This window comes from Anser brachyrhynchus, assembly GCF_964034855.1.
Source record: "Anser brachyrhynchus genome assembly, chromosome: 4".
Lineage (NCBI taxonomy): Eukaryota > Metazoa > Chordata > Aves > Anseriformes > Anatidae > Anser > Anser brachyrhynchus.
Genome location: NC_137698.1, coordinates 3,261,223 through 3,284,035, shown reverse-complemented (window position 1 = coordinate 3,284,035; position 22,813 = coordinate 3,261,223). Strand labels below are relative to the sequence as shown.

General features: G+C 37.3%; 1 protein-coding gene across 4 annotated transcripts in view; it reads left to right on the top strand.

Moving 5' to 3' along the window:
• The window catches only part of LOC308194837 (uncharacterized protein), a 562,652-nt gene that overhangs the window by 494,541 nt on the left and 45,298 nt on the right, over nt 1-22,813 (top strand). For 3 of the 4 annotated variants that reach the window (XM_080591321.1, XM_080591320.1, XM_080591319.1), the window contains one exon: nt 19,740-19,803. In XM_080591321.1, the coding sequence (XP_080447447.1) occupies nt 19,740-19,803 (64 nt within the window). Of the gene's footprint in view, nt 1-19,739; nt 19,804-21,464; nt 21,796-22,813 lie in introns of those variants that run through there. The other variant, XM_080591324.1, reaches the window with a different exon arrangement.

The following is a 22,813-nucleotide window of genomic DNA, read 5'->3' as shown; positions in this document are numbered from 1 at the left end:
ATAAGTATTTCTGTGTTTCATGAGCAGAAGAAATACAAGAAAAGTGAGGGGTAGTACTTGTAAGTAATAGGCGTTGCAACACGGTCCCACCAAAACAAAACGCTTTATGTAAAGTTACACGTTCCTGACATTGAACTGCCCTTGAAAACTGGATTAATTTTTTTTTCTGTGAATTTTTTAATATAAAAGTTTCTTCTCTTTCATAAAGTTATTAAGTTGCTGAAAAATCCCTGTTCAGAAAGCACATTTTGTAGTTTGGAAAAAAATGTGATAGGAATAGTGGAGCAACACACCTTCAAAATAGATTTTTGGGTAAACAATAAAACCCCATGCAATTCATTTTATACTGGATTCATAATCCTGCTGATTATGCAGTCACACTGTGTTTACAACAACATAATGAAAGTGAGATATAAGAAGTCAGCATTTTATTCTTTAAAACTATTGCTTTAAAACTCCAGAAGGTGCAGAGATCAGACACGTGGGGTTTGGGATAAGGGCCTAAATAGAATGAAATTTACTTACCAGTACTGATTTGAATAGTATTTGTCTTAAGTTTAATGGCTGTATTTTTAATACAGGGTCAAACCACTCTGCTTCTGTTTTTATTCAGACTGTTTCACAGCAACATTTTATTTCTTTTGGAAAAGCAAATAGGAAATTATAGTCACAGTAAGTTGTTTTTGTGAAGGTTTTTCTATTTCTTAAATCCTCCTTGCAGTGGAAAGCTTTCAACAGCAAAACATACCTGTTATCATTCAATGCACTCCTAAAAACATGCTATTAATTTGATTTTATAAGTTTTGTTTTGGAGCTGACGGTATCACTTTCTGGGGAAATTAGTTCAGATATAGGAATATGAGGCTGGTTGACACACTGGACCAAAAGTTCTGCAGGGGAAGAAAACGCAGGCATACCCAGCTAATGCAAAAATTAACACATCAGCAAGGAGATTAGAGGAATGAGAAATTTCAGAGATGTGAGAAAACACAATTAGACCAAAGGGGTTTTTAGCAGTGTGCTTCCTTTTCAGAGCCTCTGTGACTTGTTCTGTCTGATGCTGTTTCTATTAGATTTATCATTTAAAGTTCTCTCCAAATGGAATTTCATGAAATCCCAGAAGACGAGGAGATTGGTAAACCTGCTCTAACTGCTCTAACAATATCATGAAACAGAGCTTGAATTACCAATACACCCGGGAATTCTAATGCAATTATGAGTGTTTACTTACACCATGTGTTTCTCACTGAGCCTTGGCTGTATCAGGATAAACCAAAGGGAGCTAATGTTTTATAGATGGTAAGACTCTGTTTGTTTTCAGTAGGGCTAAGTCTCCCAAAGCACTCAGACACACTAATTAAAGTAAACTGCAGAGGCCCATAATAAAATATATGTGTTTGGAGACTGTGAGATGAACTCCACTGGCTTATTAAAAGTCAAAAGAAAAATATACATTATTTATGACTTCAAAGGGACACATTGTGAGCTCCGGTTTATTTAAAGGATTAACTAAGCATTGGTTATTGGTGACCATCTGAACAGCTTTCCTTTCACAGTTCATTAGTTATGTCATATATGTGGGAAGTCATAATTTGGGTTTAGATCAAATATTATTAATCAAATAAATTATGGAGGGTACACCAACATTATTAAATGTAATCTTTAGGAAAATAACAGCTCACAAATCCACTTTTCTCCAGTTGCTCAATTACATTTCAATACATAAACAAAAATCCAACAGATGTGTGGCAAGTTTTGCAGAACTGCCTATCTCTGGAGGTTTGGGTTTTTTTTAATCAATAAATACAGCGCACTCAAAATACCAAGTGGAATTGAAGAAGAAGCCCTTGGTAGCCATCAAGGGCTTAGGGATGTACCAGAAGTACAAATTAAACTAGCATGAGAACTTTTGTAATTACCCTAAAAATTTTGGTTTTATAAAATTTTCCCGATACATGGGAATGAGGAAAATGGAGGGTTCCAGAGAAAAGGGCACCAGAAGACAGGATTTTCCTTCTCCTCTTTGCCAGTAGCACACCCTGTGCCTCATTGTTCTAATGATTTTACTTATCCAGCTTCTACTTATGAATGAAAAGCTGTTAATATAAAATATTTGACCAGACCAAGGCAAGCTGAAGGACACCCACACGCGATACTGGTTTTAAGGCATTCACCAACATTAATGAGCCTGAGGAGAGAGATATTTTAATTATGTTCTCCTGTCTCTCCATCCTTTAATACAACTCCGGTTTAAAAGGAGGTTAAAGGAAAAGATCCAGAATGCTAGTAATAAAGTTTATATCAAATATTTCCATGTGTTTGGTATGGGCAGTTAGATATGTAGAGCCTCCCAATATTTTAATTTGATTCTCTCTAGAACAATGTTGAAATTTCATTTCCTAAAGTAGCTGTTTAAATAATGTAAGCTCACTTAAGTCAGGGTTAGGGAAACACTTATTCTCATGCTAAGTATTTAATTCACAGGAATTTTTTTATGGCTGTTTATATTTTCACTGACACGACTTAGGAGAGCAAATGAAAGCTGCAATCCCTTTTGTTTCAAATATTATAGGGTGAGATAGTTTCTTAAATATTACATTGTCATCTTTGTATGAGCTAAACAAATATGCCAGCATCGGTACTGCCTCAAGCTTTTGATTTTGTTTTTAAAATTTAAACCTTGGAGGGAAGGAGAATAGTTGCAATGTGCTCTACTGCCCAAATCAGCATCTTTCTGCTATCTCATACCTGTGAACACTGTGAAATCTTAAAATTAGCTATCCTTCTTAGTTTTAACTCAGTGAATCAGCAAGCAGGCTGTGTTTCTGCAAACAACACATCTTTTAAATTAACAATAAAATATTCAGCAGTGAAGGTCTGTTTGTTGTTGCTTTCAGTTTAGTCCTTTTCCCAAGTTACCTAGAGGCAGTAGAAGTCACTTAATTGAGAAATAAATTCTGAAATAGCAAAGCTTTGCCAAATGCGTACAAAACTAATACCCTGCTGAGCAACCAGAATTCACAAATTTTGAAATAGATATGTAAATATAATATATAAATATATATGTTTATATACATGCATATATAGCAATATGAATATATTTATAAAAATATAAAAATAGTTCTTTCCAGGAGATTTTAAGCAAATCTTTAGACTTATGTCTTGTAACAGCAGAGTTTTGCTTTAAAAATTGACCTCCATCTCAAAAAAGAAAAGGAAAAAAAAAAAAAGAGGAGAAAATTCTTTGAAAGGTTTGAAGCTGAAATACTTATTAAAAAAATGTATATTTCAGATGAGTGTTACTGTTTGGTTCTTTTTTAGTAAACAGTTTGGGAATAAATTGGGGTTTAACCTAAGCTGATAATTTGTCTCAGCCAATAAACCCAAATCAGCATTTTTTGTATAATTCTGTCATTCACATTTTCTTCAGCATAAAACAAGATTTTGAAGGTTGGACAAAGACACTCTTCAGAACACATGCAAGTTCTTCATCTTCTGCTATGGACTAATGTACAATCAGAACTAGGGTGCTCTTCCCCCTTCATAGCGATGATAATATAAAATGATGAGACAACCAGCCCTAGCAATTTTATAAAGTAATTCATTTACACCCAAGCAGTATCTCACAGGAGATTCAGCTATTTGAACCTCAGAATGAAAAATTTTCCTGCTAATTAGCTTCTAAAATTCAGTTCAGAGCAACCTTGTGGGTGTATAGATATATATATAGATATATATATATATATATATATGAATTAAAGCTATTGACTTGCTAGAATAAGCAGAATAAAGGAGAACTGATTCTGGTATGCAACATTTTGTCACTTAATAGTGCATAATTTATGAAGACACATTGTAAAATTATGAACAATTAATCTTGTAACAGTCATTGAACTTAGAAACAGTGCATTGCAGAAGGTGGCCTTCAATAGATTAATGATTGCTGCTGCCCTTTTCTATCTCTGTAGCCTGATTTGTCGGAGGAAGGGTTGTCTTTGAAGTGAGTTTTAATTTACTACCTATGAGTCCTTTAATGGATGTCTCCACAGTAGATACGCTTACATGGAAAATATTACATGGAATAGGTTTTTACCTAACAGATAGAAAGAATGTATTGTATATACCCTTATCCTAAAACTGATAACTGCGGTGTTATGAAGTTTGTATTCTGACTTCCTTAATAGTATGCAGAGACAAAAGATCAAGGTCAATAGCTAATACAAGTTTCTTAAACTGTTGTTAATTGATAATTAAACTGCAATAGAATTAATCCAAGTAGGCAGATGTCCTCATATATTTGTCTTTATGCTTCACCTAGCACCAAACAATATAAGCAGAGTGAATTCCAATGGCAGTAAATTATACACTGTAGTTTTTCTAATGTTGAATTGTGTATTTTAAAACTACTCTTTTACTTCACTTCTATTTGGAGTATAGTAGATAGGTAAAAGTTCTTGAGGTTATTAAAGGAAGTTTGTATTGACTAATGAATTTAGGTATTGGTTTAAGAACAGAGTGTATGTGACTCCCTCTCTGTGAAACAAGAACTACAAAAATACTTTTTTAATTGCTGAATGACTAACTAATGCAATGTTTATTTATTATATTTAAGCAGCTGTAGAATGCTCAGACACAGGGAAAAAAATGGTACTCTTGGATCCAGATACAGGGTGTATGCTAAGGATTTGATGAAATAAAATTATTTTCTCCATCCATTGAAGACAAAGGGAAACATTAGTTTTAGTTAGGAGAATTTTTATTCCACCCCGCCCAAAAATTTAAAAAAAAAGAAAAAAAAAAGCTCTTCTGCTTGTAATTAAGGTATTACAGGTGATAATTAGTAATGATGATTGCTGCTTATGTATGCTATATATAAGCTGGTGGAACAACATTTGAGCTAATGTTAAAAAATTTACCATGATCACAAGAACTGTCAAGGAAAAAGTACTTCTGAGATACCCCATTAAAATGAAGATCAAGGCTTCTTCCCAAACTACTATTTGCTCCAGATTATTTTATCTGTCAGCCCAATTAGAGAACCCAGCAGGAGGCTGATTGCAAAGCAGAAAACCTGGCTCCAGAAAAACACATGAGCAAGTAGGCAGCAGAAAAGAGTAAAGCTTATTTGCTTTCCAAATCCAGGAGTATCTGGAAGCATAAAACTATACTCTCACAACAGAGCAAACCTTTTGCTGAATCAGTAGCTGAAGCTAGTTATCTAAACAGAATCTGTCAGAACAGCCCTGCCACGAGAACTGAAGATTAGCAGAGGTGAGCAACTTTGCCCTTTTCTTTGAGAGCTGGCTTGATGTGAGAGTACAATTTAGGGAGAGTGAGATTTGGGCAAGAAAAGGTTCTGAATTCATACACCCAGATATGTCATAGGAAAAGCTGCTGTCTGTTTTCTGAGTTGCCATTTCTTGTTTGCAATTATATGTTTACGTGCAGACATCTTATTTGTTTCTTCAGAATACGTTTCTTTCCCTTCTGAAAAGATGTTCTGTGCAACACCTTTACCAAGGGTCTTTTGTGTGCTTGGAAATAGGAAAAGAAACAGACTGACAAAAAGGTTACTATTTTATTTTTAAGGGCCAGAGCTAAAAGCACTCCTTCACTTTTGAGCCCAGCTAAAGAATATTCAGTTGATACATAAATAGAGATATTCGTTTTTCTTAGACTGAGTAAAAATATGCATGGATTCTTATCGCTGCTGAAGATGGGGCTGCAAAAGCAGGAGTACCTTCTGGCAATTAATGGTAATTTTTGTTAGAGCAATGCACAGAGTTTTGTATTCCCAAAATCCAAATTCAGACTTTTTGTGGCTTCTAGTAAAACAGTGATGTTTAGGACTAAGACTTAAAAGAAAAAAAGAAAAGAAAAAAAAAAAAAGGAGTTCAACATTGACAGGAGAGCCTGTCAGTCCTGAAAAGTGTCATCTCGTGTACCTTATAGTACTACCTTATGTAGTTTCTACCAAAGCAACATAAAGAAATATTACTGAGGGTCTCCTGTTATCTGATTCTGGATTACTACTGAGACAATCCAACGCTGCTTAGGGCAAAAATAACGCTATGCCAGTCTGTATGTGCTGGGCCTCTGTTCTGCAAATCCTGTACATTGTTAAGTCCCGCTAATGGGGACATTGTGCACCCTGTTCAATGAATAGTCTGCTTAGCCAGTCAAAGACTGACATGGCAGACACTTTTATTTATTTCTATATGAGAATGCTTTCTTTTTCTTGGATAATTCCTGAGATTAAATAGATGCTGAGCTCTCCAGCTTGCAGATTCACAACAAAGTTTTTTAGTTATGCCCTCTGACTTTCCTATTACTAAGAATGCATATGATTTTACTCATCTTATATGTGTTATTTTTACTAACTGTTTGAGAGAGGAATTGCTAACTATGTTAGATTTGTTTTGTTCATAATTAATGATTAACCACATCTTTCTTGAAGTATTACAGAGCTTTTTGAGCATTGTTTGTTTGATGATTATTACTTAGAGGAGATATGTTGCCAGCTGAGCTGAAACATTCTGGCATACTGCTTAAGTATTGCTATTTCTGTATTGCATCCATATACAGCTTCTCTCACAATAAGGTCAATGGCAATGCCAAACAGAAGGAGTGAGAGATTGCATCCTGATTAACTCCTAATTTAGCATTCCAGGATCGTTTTGTTCCAATAGAACAGGGTGAATAATTCATCATGAACAATTGACCACTATTTGCCTGTTTTTCTAAATGGTTCGTGAGCAGATCTTCTTTTTTTATTTTTAAACAAAACAATTTCTTTAATCGCAGTAGCTCCACACCTCTTCTCCATATTTCTTTTCCTCTAAATCAGAGATCCCCAACTTAACTGTTGCCCTTCCCCCTCAGAAATAATTTTATTTACTCCATTCCCTTTCTAGATGCACACGCAAGGTACGCTTTGCCCTTCTAATTCACAGGCAGTAGTAACCAAATGAAAATAGTTCTTGAGGGGCTCTAAATGGTGTATCATGCTGTGCCAAATGCAGTGCCTGGTCCAACAAGGACAACTGTCCAAGTTGCCCTTTGCCAAGACAGATATTCCTATCCATGGAAGATCTCAAAATGACCCAGGAGTACCTGTCACAGATATGTTCATCAACATTACCTTGCTTTTCAGTGACATGATTCTCTAACCTAGTTTTGAGTCATACTGCATACTTTTTTTTCCCCTCTGTACTGTTATAATGAAGCCAGGTTACAGTGATGTATCTGTATGTGTGCCACACAGTTATTGGCACCTGTTATGCCCACTAGGTTGCTACAGCTCCCCAGGGAAGTGGGGTCACAGCACTGAGCCTGCTAGGGTTCAAAAAGCATTAGGAAAATGCTCTCAGACATAGAGTTTGTTTTTTTGGGTGATCCTGTGTGGAGCCAGGAGTTGGACTCCGACAAGGTGATCCTTGTGGGTCCTTTCTGACTCAGAATATTCTGTTCTGTTTTATGCTGCATTGAGAAAGCTCTGCTACAGATAATCTACAAGTTCATTTAGTGTGTTAGACACTAACACACACACAAACAAAAAAAAAGATAAGATTAGCCACTATCTTTCTTGCTTAAATGATCAAAATTTTAGGTCAAAACCTAGAAGTTTGGGAGAATCCTGTCACTACTAGAAGTTCTTTTTTTTCTAGATCAATTAAAGAAATGAATTTTAGCATATATAAGCTGCAGTAGAAATTTAGCTCTTTTAGTTTTCATTCCTGTCAATGTGAAACCATTTCTACCTTCAAAAATTTCCTTGTATTGAATAAATTCCTATGAATGTTTATACTGTATGACTTTATACCAGGAAAAGTGAAAATATATTAGCAGAAAAATAGTAGTTTGAGAGGAAAAGAACTTGAACAGAATTAAAAATCATGGGGGTGAGAAATGAGGTTTTCTCTAGTAGAGAATGCTTTCCCACTCAGTCCTGAGCATATGTTTCGTTTCTGTCTTCAGCAAAATTCAGTGTTACGTTGCTCTTTCTTGATCTAGGAGACCTAGATGTAATTTACTCTTGACATAATTCAAGCAGTTTCTAGTGTTTTAGTGGATCACTACAGAAGCACAACCTGTTTTCTCTGAATGTTGTATCTCTAAGATATTCCTGTCTTGCCAGTCAGCCCAGGGACTGAGCAATTCTGAGTGGAAGCATGTGGTCATTTCTTTGATTGACAAAGTGTAATCCTAGATATTTAGAAAAACTAAACAAATAATACATATTTCTCTACATCTGTCAAATGTTTTGGGTGAAGCTACATTGTTTGAGAACACAGGAGAAAAAGATTATGTAACTCATGGTATAACAGAGAGATGACTTTGAACCTACACAATAGGGACTTACAGGCCTCATGGCAAGTTTAGAACTACTTTGCTAACAAACCCCACCAGCGGAAGTTCCTACTATGCTGTGTGGAGATGTAATAGTTTAGGTTCTTGCCCCAGACTTCCTAAATCACATCCTCTGGAAAAAGTGGCCATCTTGAAACAAAAAGGACAATCAGGAATTGAGTGAAGGAAGACGGTCAATTTGTGATGAAGGAGGCAAGGACAAAGTTTGGGCCTTATTGTGGTCCACTCTTTATGGTGGACATTCATTACACACACGTGGCATTAGGACCATGAATTCACATATGCACATGCTTTTAGGACAAGGGGGAATGGTCTTAATCTAAATCTATCCTCTTTTAATTTAGACATTAAGAAAAATTCTTCACTGTAAGGGTAGTGAGGCACTGGAACAGGTTGCCCAGAGAAGCTGTGGATGCCTCATCCTTGAAGGTGTTCAAGGACGTGTTGGATGGGGTCTTGGCCAACCTGATCTAGTGGGTGGTGTCCCTGCCTATGGCAGGGAGGTTGGAAGTAGATGATCTTTAAGGTCCCTTCCAACCTAAGCCATTCTATGACATGTACGTTTCATGTGACAGAATATCTAGCAGATTTGTTTGATCAAAGGCTTTTGCTTTGAACTTGTAGATCAAATAAGAAAAGATTTCTGAAAATGTGAAGTAGATCGAAGGACATCCGTGTAAATTTTTCCTCTCTCATTCAAAACCTATAAAGTTTGTGAATGCTGCCTGATTCCACCTAAGTTCAGCTCCAGTGTTGCATCATCTGGGGAACTGAAGGAAAACCCTAACTCAAAGCACCCACCAGCATCACAAGCATTCAAATCTGGATTCGGGCCTTGTGACAAGCCCTCTCTAAACAAAACCTTCTAGTAAAGCCATTTTGCTTACTTTTCAGAGTGGTTCACACTCTTCTAGTACCAACCACCTCAGCCTAAGAATGAAGTATGCTAAGGTTTTTTGTTTTTGTTTTTCAGAGTTTCAATTAGCCCATTGAGAACGCCAACTGATGTTTCAGAACGACACATGCACAAAGCACTACTATTACATAGCAGCCTTGTGGCTTTCTTGTGTTTTGTAGTCCTTGAAGTATGTCATAAAGATGAGTAATTCATGCTACCTCCTTAACAGTGGAGACAGCAGAAATGGGTTAAGTGATTTGATCAAGTTTGTCCAGAGTGCCAGGGACAGGCACTGTCTTGCTGAACTTGCTGTTCTGTGCCAGTACCCATGAGCGTGTTGCCTAGCTTGACATACAGCAAGTTTGTTCACATTTTCTGACATGCGGATAGTCAGAAGCAGCATTCAGGTACAAACAGTGAAACAACTGTAATTTATGTTCAGAGACAACCTTCCTTTTCATTTCACAATTTTCCACAAAATAGGCTGATGTTTAAAATGTCATTGAGTTTCTCTGGAAATGTGGAAAACAAGGACGTAGCCTTATTTTCTCTTTTCTGCCCCTAAAACATATTGTTTCCACAACCTCTATTAGGCCATTTCTGAGGTAATACATATAATTCGGTGACAAATCCACTTCAGCCTTCATAATGCCCTTTGTTTTTACTTCAAAACATTCTCTGACTCTTACGGATTTGTACTATTTAACACCCAGATAAAGGTAAGCTGTCTTTTTTAATAACGATGGATTACATTTTCTCGTTACATGCTCTGATTCAATTGGATTTTTCAGTGTGAGCAAATCTATTCCAGAGAAAACAGTAATGCCAGTGTGAGAATAATTGTAGTTATTAGAAAGGTAAACAAGAGGAAACAAAAACTAGCATAAACGGAAATTAGCTGATTAAATTACTACTATAAAGGCCCACTTTTTCTTCCCTTTAGCAGAAGTATCCTACATTTTCCTTTTCTTTGCAAGTATATTATTAGAAACAATAGAGACAAACTTCTTGTTGAGATCTTTTGTACTAGACTGGGGCACTGCCAAAATTCTCCCCCAGAGATGACTGCCAGTGCAGAGGAGATCTTTAGCCGCTGTCCATGCCTTTCAGAATAGTACCCCAAGGGAGATGAAGTTATGATGGGATAGCCCAAAGTCCCCTCTGAAGCTGACAAGCCAAGCATCTTTAAGGGGATATTGAAGTGGGTGTATTTCTACGTGTAGAAAAACTGCAAAAGCTCCAGTGACTTTCTGACCCTCCCAGAGCTTCAAAAAATGTTTGATGACTGGTCTGTTGTCCACCTAGCTATAGCTAGCTTTGAACTCCTTACAGTGCAGGGCAGCAATGCATCAAAGTGTCAAATATGCATTAACATGCACATAACTATGCATGTGAGAACATCACTCCCCATTTAGGAAAGCTTTTGACCATATAGCTAAGTCCTGCTGAAGAAAACAGGAGTTAAGCATGCACCTAAGTTTGTGAGTTGCTTAAATGCTTTGTCTGAACAGGGGTCTTAGACATTTGTTGTTTCTTCATATGGCCAAGAAAGGCCAGCCCGGTAAAATGTGTACTTCAAATGGCTTCTGCACTGAAATACATCCAAGAAGATTTACACACAGATATATATTTTGTGATGTTCCTTTGGGCAGAATACCACGCAGCCTGCACACCTATCCTGGTGAACAGATGATCTCCAGGGGAGAAGAGCTAGTAAAGATCTGGGTATTTGTTTAGCCACCCTGTCTCAGCCATATGGAATGATATAACCCTGTTTTTGTAGGATTACTTTGCTAAAATAATATGAATATCACGGTTTTTTTCTCCTCCAAAACGTATTACAATATAATGTTGCCCTGAGAGAGAAAAGGGGAAGATGTGCAGCTCCTCCTGTTTCATTTCCTGCTTTCACGGATTGTTGTGTTACTAAAATATTTTTATTACAGAAGAACTTGAAGCAATATACAATGTTTGTCAGAGGATTATTTATAGTCCCTTTAAGCTGAATTTCTGTAATGAAATCCATTTACAGACATTCCACAGTGCCCTATGGTTACTTGCTTATGCAAATGAAATGTGACCCTTGAAATAAGCCTCTTGCCCTTGCTGTCACCCTCCTTGGCTTCAAAGGTCTACAGACAATCACTTCTTAAGTGAATGGGATTTTTTTTATTTGGTTTTGAGTGGGGAGGGGGGGAAAGAAAATGGGAAAAAAAAAAAAACCCTTTCCATTGCATGGTATTCTTGCAGAGGGTGATAGTGACTGACTGGTTGTACATGTACGTGAGATAATGCTCATTTGTTGTAGATGCTAACATACAAATCCTTTGCTCATGAATATACTTAAATTATACTCTTTAAAAGGGAGTTTTTGCATAGAGATTTTAGAAACGTCCAAGTGATTTAAGTGGCTCGGTTTAAGTTCATTTCTTCTTCAGTTGTGCTTTGGATTCCTAGTTTAGATATCTGGTTTCTGGGCTCACAGGCGTGCAGTTTCAACCTGGCATACCTGCAGAGCTGGTTCTGCACTGGCCGATGAAAGAAAAGGATGTAAAATTCTGTCCAGTGAGAATGGTCTTTTTGTATGGCTGTGCTTCCAGTAATGTATACTGGTACCAATGATTGAGTAAAGGAATACAGAAGATAGAGAAAAGAGATGATGACCCAAGTATTTCAAAGAGGTATAGAGGATAACTTTCAACAAAAATGAGTTACTCTATATTGTGCATGGTTATAGTAGTCTGTCAGAAAACCAAGAAAATGAACTATGCCACAATAATAAGGGCGACATTTCTTATTATTCCCTATGTGACATCTGCTCTCCAACGTCTTAGAAGTATTAAGATCATGGCTATTTTGTTCATCTGTTTACACAGGCAGAGCGTAGGTACAACAATTTTTGTTCCATTTAGGAGTCACTATAATGTGAGCTGTGAGACTACAGCTGAGCGCAGTCAGTAAAAACAAAGTTACAGTTGATTGCATGTCCCAAGTCACCTCTTTACTGGTGTTTCAGGTGGTTCTGCAATCACTGACGTTATGTTAAAATTGAGCATGCAACATCATGGCACTGACAGCACTAGTTTTATGAGACTTTTTGAAAACATTCCTGATACTTCATCACCTCTTAAATTAAGAGAAATGGTCATAAAAATAATAAAACATTCTGGCTACAGAGAGTTATGTATGGGTAGAAAGATGAAGGTAGATGTACCTTGAGGTGGTTAGCTATGAAGACTTCAACAAAAGCCAGTGGCAAAACCACTTCTTTCTCATTTTGATGTATGACATCTGTAAATAAGAGAAGCTGACTTCAAATGAAACAGAACATCCATAATGACGTTATCTCAGCAGTAGTACCTGCCAGGAGCACAGTGGATTTCCTTATCTTGTAGTTTCTTTCACAATTTCATTGTAAGTGGAGGTTGTCTACCTGGAGTTACAGTCCACTTATAGCAATTATGAACTTCTCATTTACTTCAACGTTATCAGAATACCGATGCTGAATCTTATTATTTATGGCTGATTCCAGCTGTTTTTTTATTACAAAACATTTGTATCTTAAGGGCATTTTGGAGATAAGTAGACAGTCATGACCCCACTTTACCCTAGGGCCTTTTGGGTAAAGTGGTGCTCCCAAAAGAAATGAGGCAATTGCTAAGTTTCTCTGAATAGAGGACTGTAACCCTGCATATATTTTATGACTTGTGCAAGAACATTTGGGAGAAGTTCCGTGACTCTATATACTGGGTGCTTTTTGTCTCCTCCTGGGCTCCCTCTGGTCAGCATGAGAAATCCAGTGCCATTCCTCTGGGAGGGCGAACTCTGTGGTACAGAGAAAACAGTGGGTGGCTACCTAAACAGCATGGATCAGTTTTCCAGTCCCACATCTGCACTTTTGGAAAGAGCTTTTAACAAAGAGGAAAAATGTGCAGCTCTGTTAAGGTAGCATTGCCTGCTTGAAATTTCTTATTATAAGGCCTGTTTTCACACGTTTCTTTTATTTCAAAACCTTTGAGTGGAAGTGTCTGCCCCAACCAGAACACTGCTGGGTTTTTTGTTGGTTTGAGTTTTGTTTTTGTTGTTTTTTGGTTGGTTGGTTGTTTTTTTTGGATAATGTGGGTGCCAGTCCAATAGCTGTGTGTCTGGGACACCAGGGCCTGTGCCTGCAGGGTGTGCATCAGATGGAGTAAGGCTCATGCAGGAGAATTTATCACTACAGTCTGGCATCCCTGTGTTCTCAGTTACTCTCACTTTTGCAACATTGTGATCAAAAAACTGAATCACAAAAATTACACGGTTTCTGCTGAGGTGTGGGCAAAATTGAAACCGAGGAATGGAGATTTTAACCATACACTGATGAAACCAAACCAAGGTCTGTTTGGGAAGGGCTGAGAAGCTGGAACAAGAGAGTTTGAGAAGGGGCCTGGAAACTGGTGGGAACCAGATAGGGAACCAGCAGCTGTGGAGGAAAAGATGAACATGGACTCAGGACAGGGAAAGGTGAAGGAGAGTATGAGCGATTGAGATAAAAAACAAAGACAAGGAACTACTGGAAGACAGTGAGAGGAAATGAAAAGAAATAAAGGTGGCTTTGAATGAACCTTTGGTTCATTAGTTATAGGTACAAAAAGTAACATGCAGGAGCTGAAGCATAGACTGGCGAGAAGGGTAAGCAATGTTAGCCTAAGTAATATGGAGAATTGCTTCTTTGGGTAAATGAACTTTATTTTTGCATCTTCGACAGAATTCTCCTGAGGCAATGCAACAGGAGAGTCATTTTAAAAGCATTTTTACTCCTTTTTTCATTCACTTTCTTCAAATCCAACAGAAGACCTCAATATCTGATTTGTGACAATAGTGAATGTGCACAAGTGCATCTGAAGTCCAAGCCAGGCAGGACTATAAAAGAGGGAAAAGAGCTGAAGTATGCTTCAAAATTAAGAGTCAGTGCCTCTCAGTCTGGATAACTGGATAAGCATATGAATGAATATTGTTATCCCCATAAAGTGGGGAAACCCTTTGTCTGCCCTTGCAATGACAAGTAAATGTTTTTGACGCAGCTGGATCTTGTATGGGTAGTACTATGAGAAAATGAATCATTCAGGATACATAGCAGGTCAAGAACAACATTTGTTTAAAAAAAAAAAATGCCTAGAGCTCTTCACTGAACAGTGACACTAAGACTTTGCTGCAAAGCAGGTATCATCTATCTGTTCTACCCTGGAACACGGGGTAAGTTAATACTCTGTGCCATGTTGTGTGGCTAAAGGAGGGTTAAAGTAAAGTTGTGCAAATTTGCCACAGCTATGGAAGTTTTTGTGTTAATACAGTGCCTCAACTTCCTTGGCATATAAAATTTGTGTAAATACTTCCTGGTCAGTTAGTTGGCACAGTAGTCCTGCAGAGTCAGTATGCATGAAAACATCCTGAGGAGCTCAACCATCTTCTCCCTGTGATTTCAACAGGGGTTAGATTTAGTGGTTACCTGTGTCAATATATGCATGATCACCTACTCTTTATTGTTTTTCATTTTAGTATGATTCCAGTGTTAGGCATTGTTTCTTTCCATTAAAACTAAGATATCTCACTGATTGTAAAATTCTTTCTCTACGTTGCTTGCTGAAATATCACATCTCTTTCACCTAAATTTTGTCATCGAGGATTGCTTGCGTGAAATGAAGTGTAACAAAATGATCCTCCAGAGTACAGGTACTTCCATTTAAGCAATAGTACAAATGATAAGTGTTCACTCTCCTGGATGTTCATCAGTTGTAAGTGAAGGGTGGAGATGTAAGCTCTTAATTCAGGTTAATATCCTGGTGTTCCCACTTGAGTCAGCTAGGTGCAATAAAAATTAGAGTACAAATGCTGTGCATACTTCAGCTGGCAGCCACCTGCTTTACTACAGAAGAGCAGGCTAATCCCTATGCCTGATGAAAGTCCTCCACTACTTTCCCACAGTTCCTTTTGTGTGCCGCAGAAGCCAAGAAGTCCTCCCACAATTCTCTGAAAAAGATTGTAGAGATCCTCCATATAATGCTGAATCTGGAGTCTACACTGCAAAACCTATAGTTGCCCATAGGGGTGCTTCAAGCCCAGAGGGAGGCAGTACATACACACAGCTTTGTACAGCCATCTCCAAGCTGGTGAAACTGCTGCCCAAAATCTAGATATAATCACCCGACCTAACCTTGCAATGAAAATTAAGCATTTTTTTCACGTCCATCTTCTTCAAGCATTATAAGTTTACTACTTATAATCAAAGAATGTCTATAAATGTTTTTAAATGTTGTAAACCATGTCTTTTCGGCATATTTTTGGCCATCATCAAATATAACACCTATCACAGAATGACATGGCAGAAAGATCTGAAATTCCTTTTTAGAAAAAGTTACTCTTTTAATAGGTGGGTTTAGAAGAGGAGAAAGAAAGCAAAAGTAGAATTTTGATTGACAGAGCTCTGAGAGGCACTCCAAATCATTTTTCTTCTTGTTTTCAGCACTCATATGTTTTAACCATTGACGAGAGATATAGTGTAAAACCAGCTGTGCTTATTTCAGTCCTGAAAATTTTGGTTACATCTAAATTCTTTGTACTGAAACCTACTCATCTTTCAAGTATGTTATCCTTTTCTTTTTTTCCTTTTTTCTTCAAAAGTAAATGAATTCAGTCTAGCAAAATACTGCTTGTATGGATCAGTGAGTTTTGTCACCTGCCTATGGACTACTGGGTCTTTGTTACAAAGGATCCAAAGGATCCATTTATGCAAGCAGACTGTTTGCAACTACTTGTCAGGATGCAGCTGCAATGTGAAAAGTATTGTTTTGTCTATAAAAAATAGTGAATATGCCATATAGTCTTAAAAGCCTAGTGTGTTTGCATGGGAACTCCACTGAAGTCCTTACATTGCTCCTTATGACTTCATAAGGGAGTAATGTATTTTCAGGAGGTCTGTTCCCAGAGCTTGCCAGGGTCTGACATTTTAATCATGAAAAGCAATTCGTCTTATTTTCAATATTAACTTAAGGATGACTTAATCAAATTTCCAAAAATGTACCTAATGGTGCTTAATGACATGACCTGAAAAAAAAGAAAAAAGAAAAAGAAGATATATCTGATGAAATGTAACTAAACCATGAAAATCATTGTATTGTTAGTTCAATGACAGCAGAATAATTCTAATTTGGAGATTTAAGATTGACCTTTCAGAGAGGCAAGGTTTTTCAGTGAAAGTACAGCTTAGATGTTTAGTATCTCACCTTTTAAAATGTTTTATCCACATTCCAAGTTACATTTTACCTTAGAGACTGTCATGTGAATTAGCTACAACTATCAGGAAATAAGGAGTTTTATTCCTATGCTATAGTTGCAAGGCAAATGAACTAATTTTTCAAGTTCCTGCTCCCCTATTTTCTTGATGTCACTTTTTTTTTTAAATAATTTGTTCCAGTGTTCTTTATGTGATACTTTCCAAATTCTCCTGAGTGGAAAGTATGGCTAGGATATTAAATGTTATATGCATAATCTATACATCATTGTACTAATGTATCCCATAAGTGCTTTTGATTAGGGAAAAAAATTACCTGGCTTCCACATACTGCCTTATGAAAAGCTAATGAAATGATATATGCAATAGATTTTATATAGTGATCTGTACAGTGTGCTGACTGCACTAGTATGGTATTAGGACAATGATCTCTTCCACAGAGTAAAGCTGAGAACTAGTCAAAAAAAAAAGGCTCTTGTTTACTGATAAGATTAAAAGAAAAGTGGGTAATTTTACATGTACACCAAGAAACTAAGTATCACTTACTTTGTTGGCTCCCAGCATGAAGATATGTCATGCTATATAGGCTATACAAGGATATTACCAGATCTGGGGCAAGACTCTTCCTGACTGCAAAACATCAAGGGTGCCTGGTTACTAAGAGAACTACACCAGTTTATGGTTGTCAGCACCCGATGTTCTTGTGGATCTTGCAGACTTCATGCTGCTCAGTTCATTTCAGCAGCTATACTTCCCAAAGAGTTCTGTTCTAGGTATGAAAAAGACCATGCTGGTAGGAGGGTTTTTTGAGCAGATAATACTCTGATTTTGTCGTTTGTGGTGTTTGGTTATGTACTCTATTAAAAAGGATATCATTTGCCTACTGGGCAATTTCGAACTTAGTTGCACATTTCCTGGGTACCTCTGCTGTTGTAAAACATTTAATTCACAGTTACTTTTGTTGTATATGAAGTTGTCCATGATATGAAGTTATGCTATTTACTCCTATTATATGATATCAGTGAGAGAGATAGCAAAGGAGAGATGAGAGAGAATAACATCAGGACAAAATAGGCTATCGGACCATAGAAGTTAATCACATCTCTAAATTGAAAATAAAGGATTCTTCAAACGTTGAGCTACTTCCCTGTAATGCTCAGATTCATGTTGCTCAACCTGACATGTCTGTGATATGACAAGCTGCATAAAAGAGGCAGTGCCAAGCACCTTGCTGTTGGGCTCAACTCTGTGAGAGGGCATGCTGATTTCCCCCTTGAAAAACCTACTGCATTGCCTCAGTTTCCCCTGGGACTCCCTTCCAAATGGTGGTGTCACAGTCACACCCTAGCGCACCTACTTTATCACCCACCCTGGCATGTAAACAGCTCTTCACTATTTTCTCATAGTCACCAGAGGATCACAAAACCTGCCCTGAACTTGTGCTTTCTCCATTAGAGGAGAGGACGTCATCCTCTTTCTCTGTAGTACCTAGCTGATCAAAGAAACCCTTGGCACTTTCTGGCATTACAAAGTCCACTATCAGTGACTGCCTGGCACATGCTATTAAGCAGATATCTAGTTCTGAGCTGTATAGCTCAGGCCATCTTAAAAGTGAAAAATATTAATAACAAAAGGTGTAGTGGAAAAAGGAGTTTCCAGAATTCAGGTAGCTCTGTAATAAGTGGAATACCTGTGCTTCAGATGTCTTTGTATTTTCCAAAGACTTATAGAGGGTTCCTTGAGTAAGATTGTATAAAAATATGGGTATTTAAATGTAATCTTCAGATTACGGGATAGATACATGTAAAAAATATGTTAAGCATTGGTCTTTTAGATATTCCTTTCTAAAGGACTATTGACAGTTACTTTTAGTCACTTGTCATCAGCTTCATATTTGTCTGTGACTCTTATGATGATAAAATATCAGTAAGAGGCTAGTCAGCACTGCGTAGCTGGTAATCAAGAAGGAAAGCTTATCTATCGTAATTGTCCTATTTGACATTCAATCGCTCCCTGTGCATTTTTGGTCAGTGTAATATTTATGCAGTTTCTAGCTTCATAGGTGATTTGCAGGAAGCTGTAGACCTTAATTTAATGTTTCGAAATAAAAAATGAGTCAAGCAAAATGGGCAGGTGGTTGTCTGACATGATAAAGATATTGAGACCGCTCAGAATTGCAGATGGAATAATGATGTGAAATTATATTAATTGTAATTTCTCAGCTAATTAGTCATTAATTGTTCCTTGCTAAAATAGGGAGGCATAATTATGCTTTACAGTACGTCACAAAGAACTAACACCGAAGACACTGTAAGAATAGCTTTCTCAAATTGTACCAAAGCACAACAAATATCTGTACTTTGGCAACTTTCAAGGGTTAAAATATCATAGCAGATTATATATACATTTATACCAAAGGCCAGAGGGGTACTAGTCCCATTTCATAATCACTATGGCGTTTTATGAAACTTCTGCCTCCTTATGGGTCCGTGACCTCCCTCAGTCAGGGAGGCCAAAATGAAAAAAGGTCAAAATGGATGTCAGCCCAAGCAATTATGAAAGTGAGTACTTGGACATGACCCTGAGATTAGAAATGGTGACCTGTCGCAGTAACAGGGGAAAACCTGCCATGCTGCCTTTTTGTCAAATACAAACTACCATGGCAGTCCTAAAACATCCTGTCATTTATTTGCATTTTAATCTCTTTCACCTTTAATATTGGGCTTTCCTTCTCATCTGCTCTCCTCTGCCATAAGCAGATGGCTCAGATGGCAGAAAATAGGCATAGAGTTTAGAATATCCACATCTGCAAAGAGAGATCTTGGGAAAATGGATCAAAAACACATTTGTCTGGATATAAGGAGCAAAAATAACATAGAATAAAATTGTGGACTGATTCTGGATACTGTAGGCAATATTCTAATGTTCCTTTAAGGTTAATGAGAGCTTCATTTCAGTTAAAAAAAACATGCTCAATAGCTATGTAAATAGGAATGGAAGAACCACCTCAACAGAACAGATTTAGAAGTGAAACTTTCCCTGATTTTTTTTGATTGTTTTTATTTTTATTTTTTTATATATTTAAGGTTTAATCATAGTAACAGAGCATAAATTCGTACTATTTTTGTTTATTCACTGAAGAGGTGTTTTTTCAGGTTTTGGTTTTTAACATGTCTGATCTTTGGAATTAATTCTTTTCAGAGTGAAGCATTGCCTCTGCAGTACATCTTTCATCTCACAGTTGACCATCTGTGGAAAGGATACGGTAGGAGAGCTATAGTTCATTTTGGCTGATAAAGCATGATGGATATGATAGCAGAACGCATGGATGGGGCATTGCACTGGGCCATGATTCAAAGATCTAGCAGGGACATTGCCAGTCCTTACAAAAGAACAGGATTTCCACATGCCATTCTTACTTATATGGCCATAGAAAGGCTCATAGGCTCAAAGGTCATCAACCTGGCCCCCAAAATTCTGATATGAAAAGAAGCAATGATTTCATGTTATAGAGTTGTCCTTCTTTTGCCAGGAAAAATGCTCTAATTTATTTGTTATACAGCAAGTTAAAATATTTAGGTATTGCTTCTCTTCCCACACAACCTGGAACATTATTATAACCTTTTTAATATGTTTTGTGGTTGCTGGACCTCAGAAGTTTCTTCTTTGCCTCAAGGCTATTTTTTGTGGCAATCTTTCTTTCCTCCCTCAAGAGTAAAAAACTCTCTTTTGTCATCTGTACATGCTTTCTGTGAACAGTCAATATTCACTATTCAGAATGGCAGACATTTCATTGTTACTTTTTTTTTAATGTTCCGGGAGTCATGATGATAATGCTCACATTGTGTTGCTAAGTCTGATTTCCTAACAACTACCTTATCATCAAAGCTATGACTGAGTAAGATTAGGTCTGCCCCCGTCCTTTGCTTTGACAAGTTTGTGGTTATTCTGAAAGGTGTGGCTTGATTACAGAAATACTATTTGCTAAAAAAAAAATGTCTGGAGATCAGATATCTGGGAGTGGTATTCCTGCTGAATTTAAACTTTGCCCTCCCACATCTGAACCACAGATGTATGTGACTACCTGTGGTCAGCACCATTTTTTTGTCTCACTCTTGGAAAGCTACCTACTGTAACAGAAATCAAGCCTGAAAATATGTGATAGATCTAAGGAAAGGTTAGAGTAAAACCTTAAGGGAAAAGTTATACTAGTTTAAAAATTACTTTATTGTTGACATTCTTCCATTTTACTGTGTGATCCTCTAACGTACGTTGTGGTGAAGCTTAGAATGACTTTTGAAAGTAAAGGGGCTTTTAGCTGTGACACTTGGCAGGGAGTCAGGCTCTGTTACTGTCTATATATCTGCTGCTTGTGAGGCTTCATGTATGAAAGCACACTACTAGATGAATAATAGGACAAATCTTGCTACTGTCAGTAAAGGAAAGAAAGGCTGTTACTTAAAAATATAAAAATATAAAAGTATAATTCCTGAATTCTGTCCTCAGTCTTTTCTTTAGTCACAGCCTTTTCCCAGGGTCTTTAAAATTTTGTCCAATGTCATCCAATTAACGACAATATTAAAGATGATATATAGACAGCTCCCTGCACCTGTATCAAAATAGCTGTTCAGTGGCGCACACACTTCACAAACATGGAGTTACCTCATGTTTGTAGCTGCTGCACTCTTGACTGCATCTGCCTTCCTTCCGCTTGTCACTGAAATGTTGGCTAGGAAACAAACATCTGTCTGATCCCGGTTTGACACAGACTGTTCTCGCAGTTGCTATCATGTCAAATCACAGAAATAAGTATTTACATCAGTACAGTGCAAACAACATTTGAACCTCCACTTGACAGCATGGATATTATTCAAGGAATGTAGTTGAGATTCGGAGCATACATGTTACAGGCTTTTCTCTTTCCAGGATGAAGATGATGTAAGGCTTGGGAATATGTAGAGTACCTCAAAACAAGCAAACAATGGAACTAATAACCTTATATACATGAGGTCTTAAATGCCATATACAATGGATCATAACCACCAACTTTTTACAAGCACCCTGCCTTTTTAGTTTTAGTCTTTATGAAACCATGCAAACTCCAGTAAAGTAAAAAGTAATTATACTGTGGAGAAAAATGGCTGTGTACTTTTCATATGCAAGACATGTAATGATAACTCGATTCCTTTATTTGCCAATGCAGATAAGTTATAATTTTAAAGAGCACTGCCAGCACAATAACAATATGTTGTAAGGCAGTTCATCAAAGCAGCTTAGCTAAAACATTATAATTAGGTTTTGATAGCTGATGGTCAAGACCAAATCCACAGTGAAAAAACACCTTCATTCCTGTATTATTGTTTTTTTAAGGCTCATTGTCATCTGCATAACAAAAAGGATGACAAGTTTGTGTGTTCTTCTAAAGATGTGATTACTGGAGTTTTCTGGCGTGACGCAACCATAGAGCAAGTACCAACCTCTCAGTGTGAAAGTGAATGCAAATTTCTGCATCTTTCTTTGTTGCTTTCTATTCAGTGCCATGCAACTCTGTGCTCGTGCCCCTGTGGCTTTTGTTGGTTTGGAGTTTTTGTTGTTGTATATTGTTTTGTTTTTTTTAAATAAGGTAGCTCTCCCTGCATCTGAGCACAGACAAACACAAAAGGGTATTAGAGATACCAAGAAGGGAGCTAGACGCTGGACATATTTTCTTTGAGCAGACACGTACCTGGGAGCAGGTAGAAGCTGGGATGAGTTATCTGAACTAAAATGTTTTGTCTTTGGTGAGAGAATTTTTTTCTGAAAGGTAAAAGAAAAACAGAGATGTGTCTATGGCCCTATCTGGACTGCATCTTGCAGCTGATGTCACTCTATTTGAATTTAGCTAATTTTCTCTATTATAGCCTTCCTCCCTCTGACCTGTAGCGATGCATGGATATATATTTTAATACATTCAAAGCTGAAACAACTCTACCTAAACGTGATTAGAACAAGTTTTGGATGGACACATGGAAACAACTGCAGCAGTTGCTGAAGAGCATGCAAGGAGGGATAGCTTTTTTGGGGTGTACACGGCTTTTACACTGAAACATCTGCCCTCAGAAGCCTTTACAAATGCATGTCAAAAGTATACCTAAGTTTTCCAGGAGTAGAAAATAGGAAGGATGGCTAATTGCTTGGGTATTGCCTTGTGACTCAGGTTTCCTGTAGTCAGTTCTCAGCTCTACTACAGGCAACACCACAAAAAGGGATTGGCGAAATGGATGCAGGAATCTTGC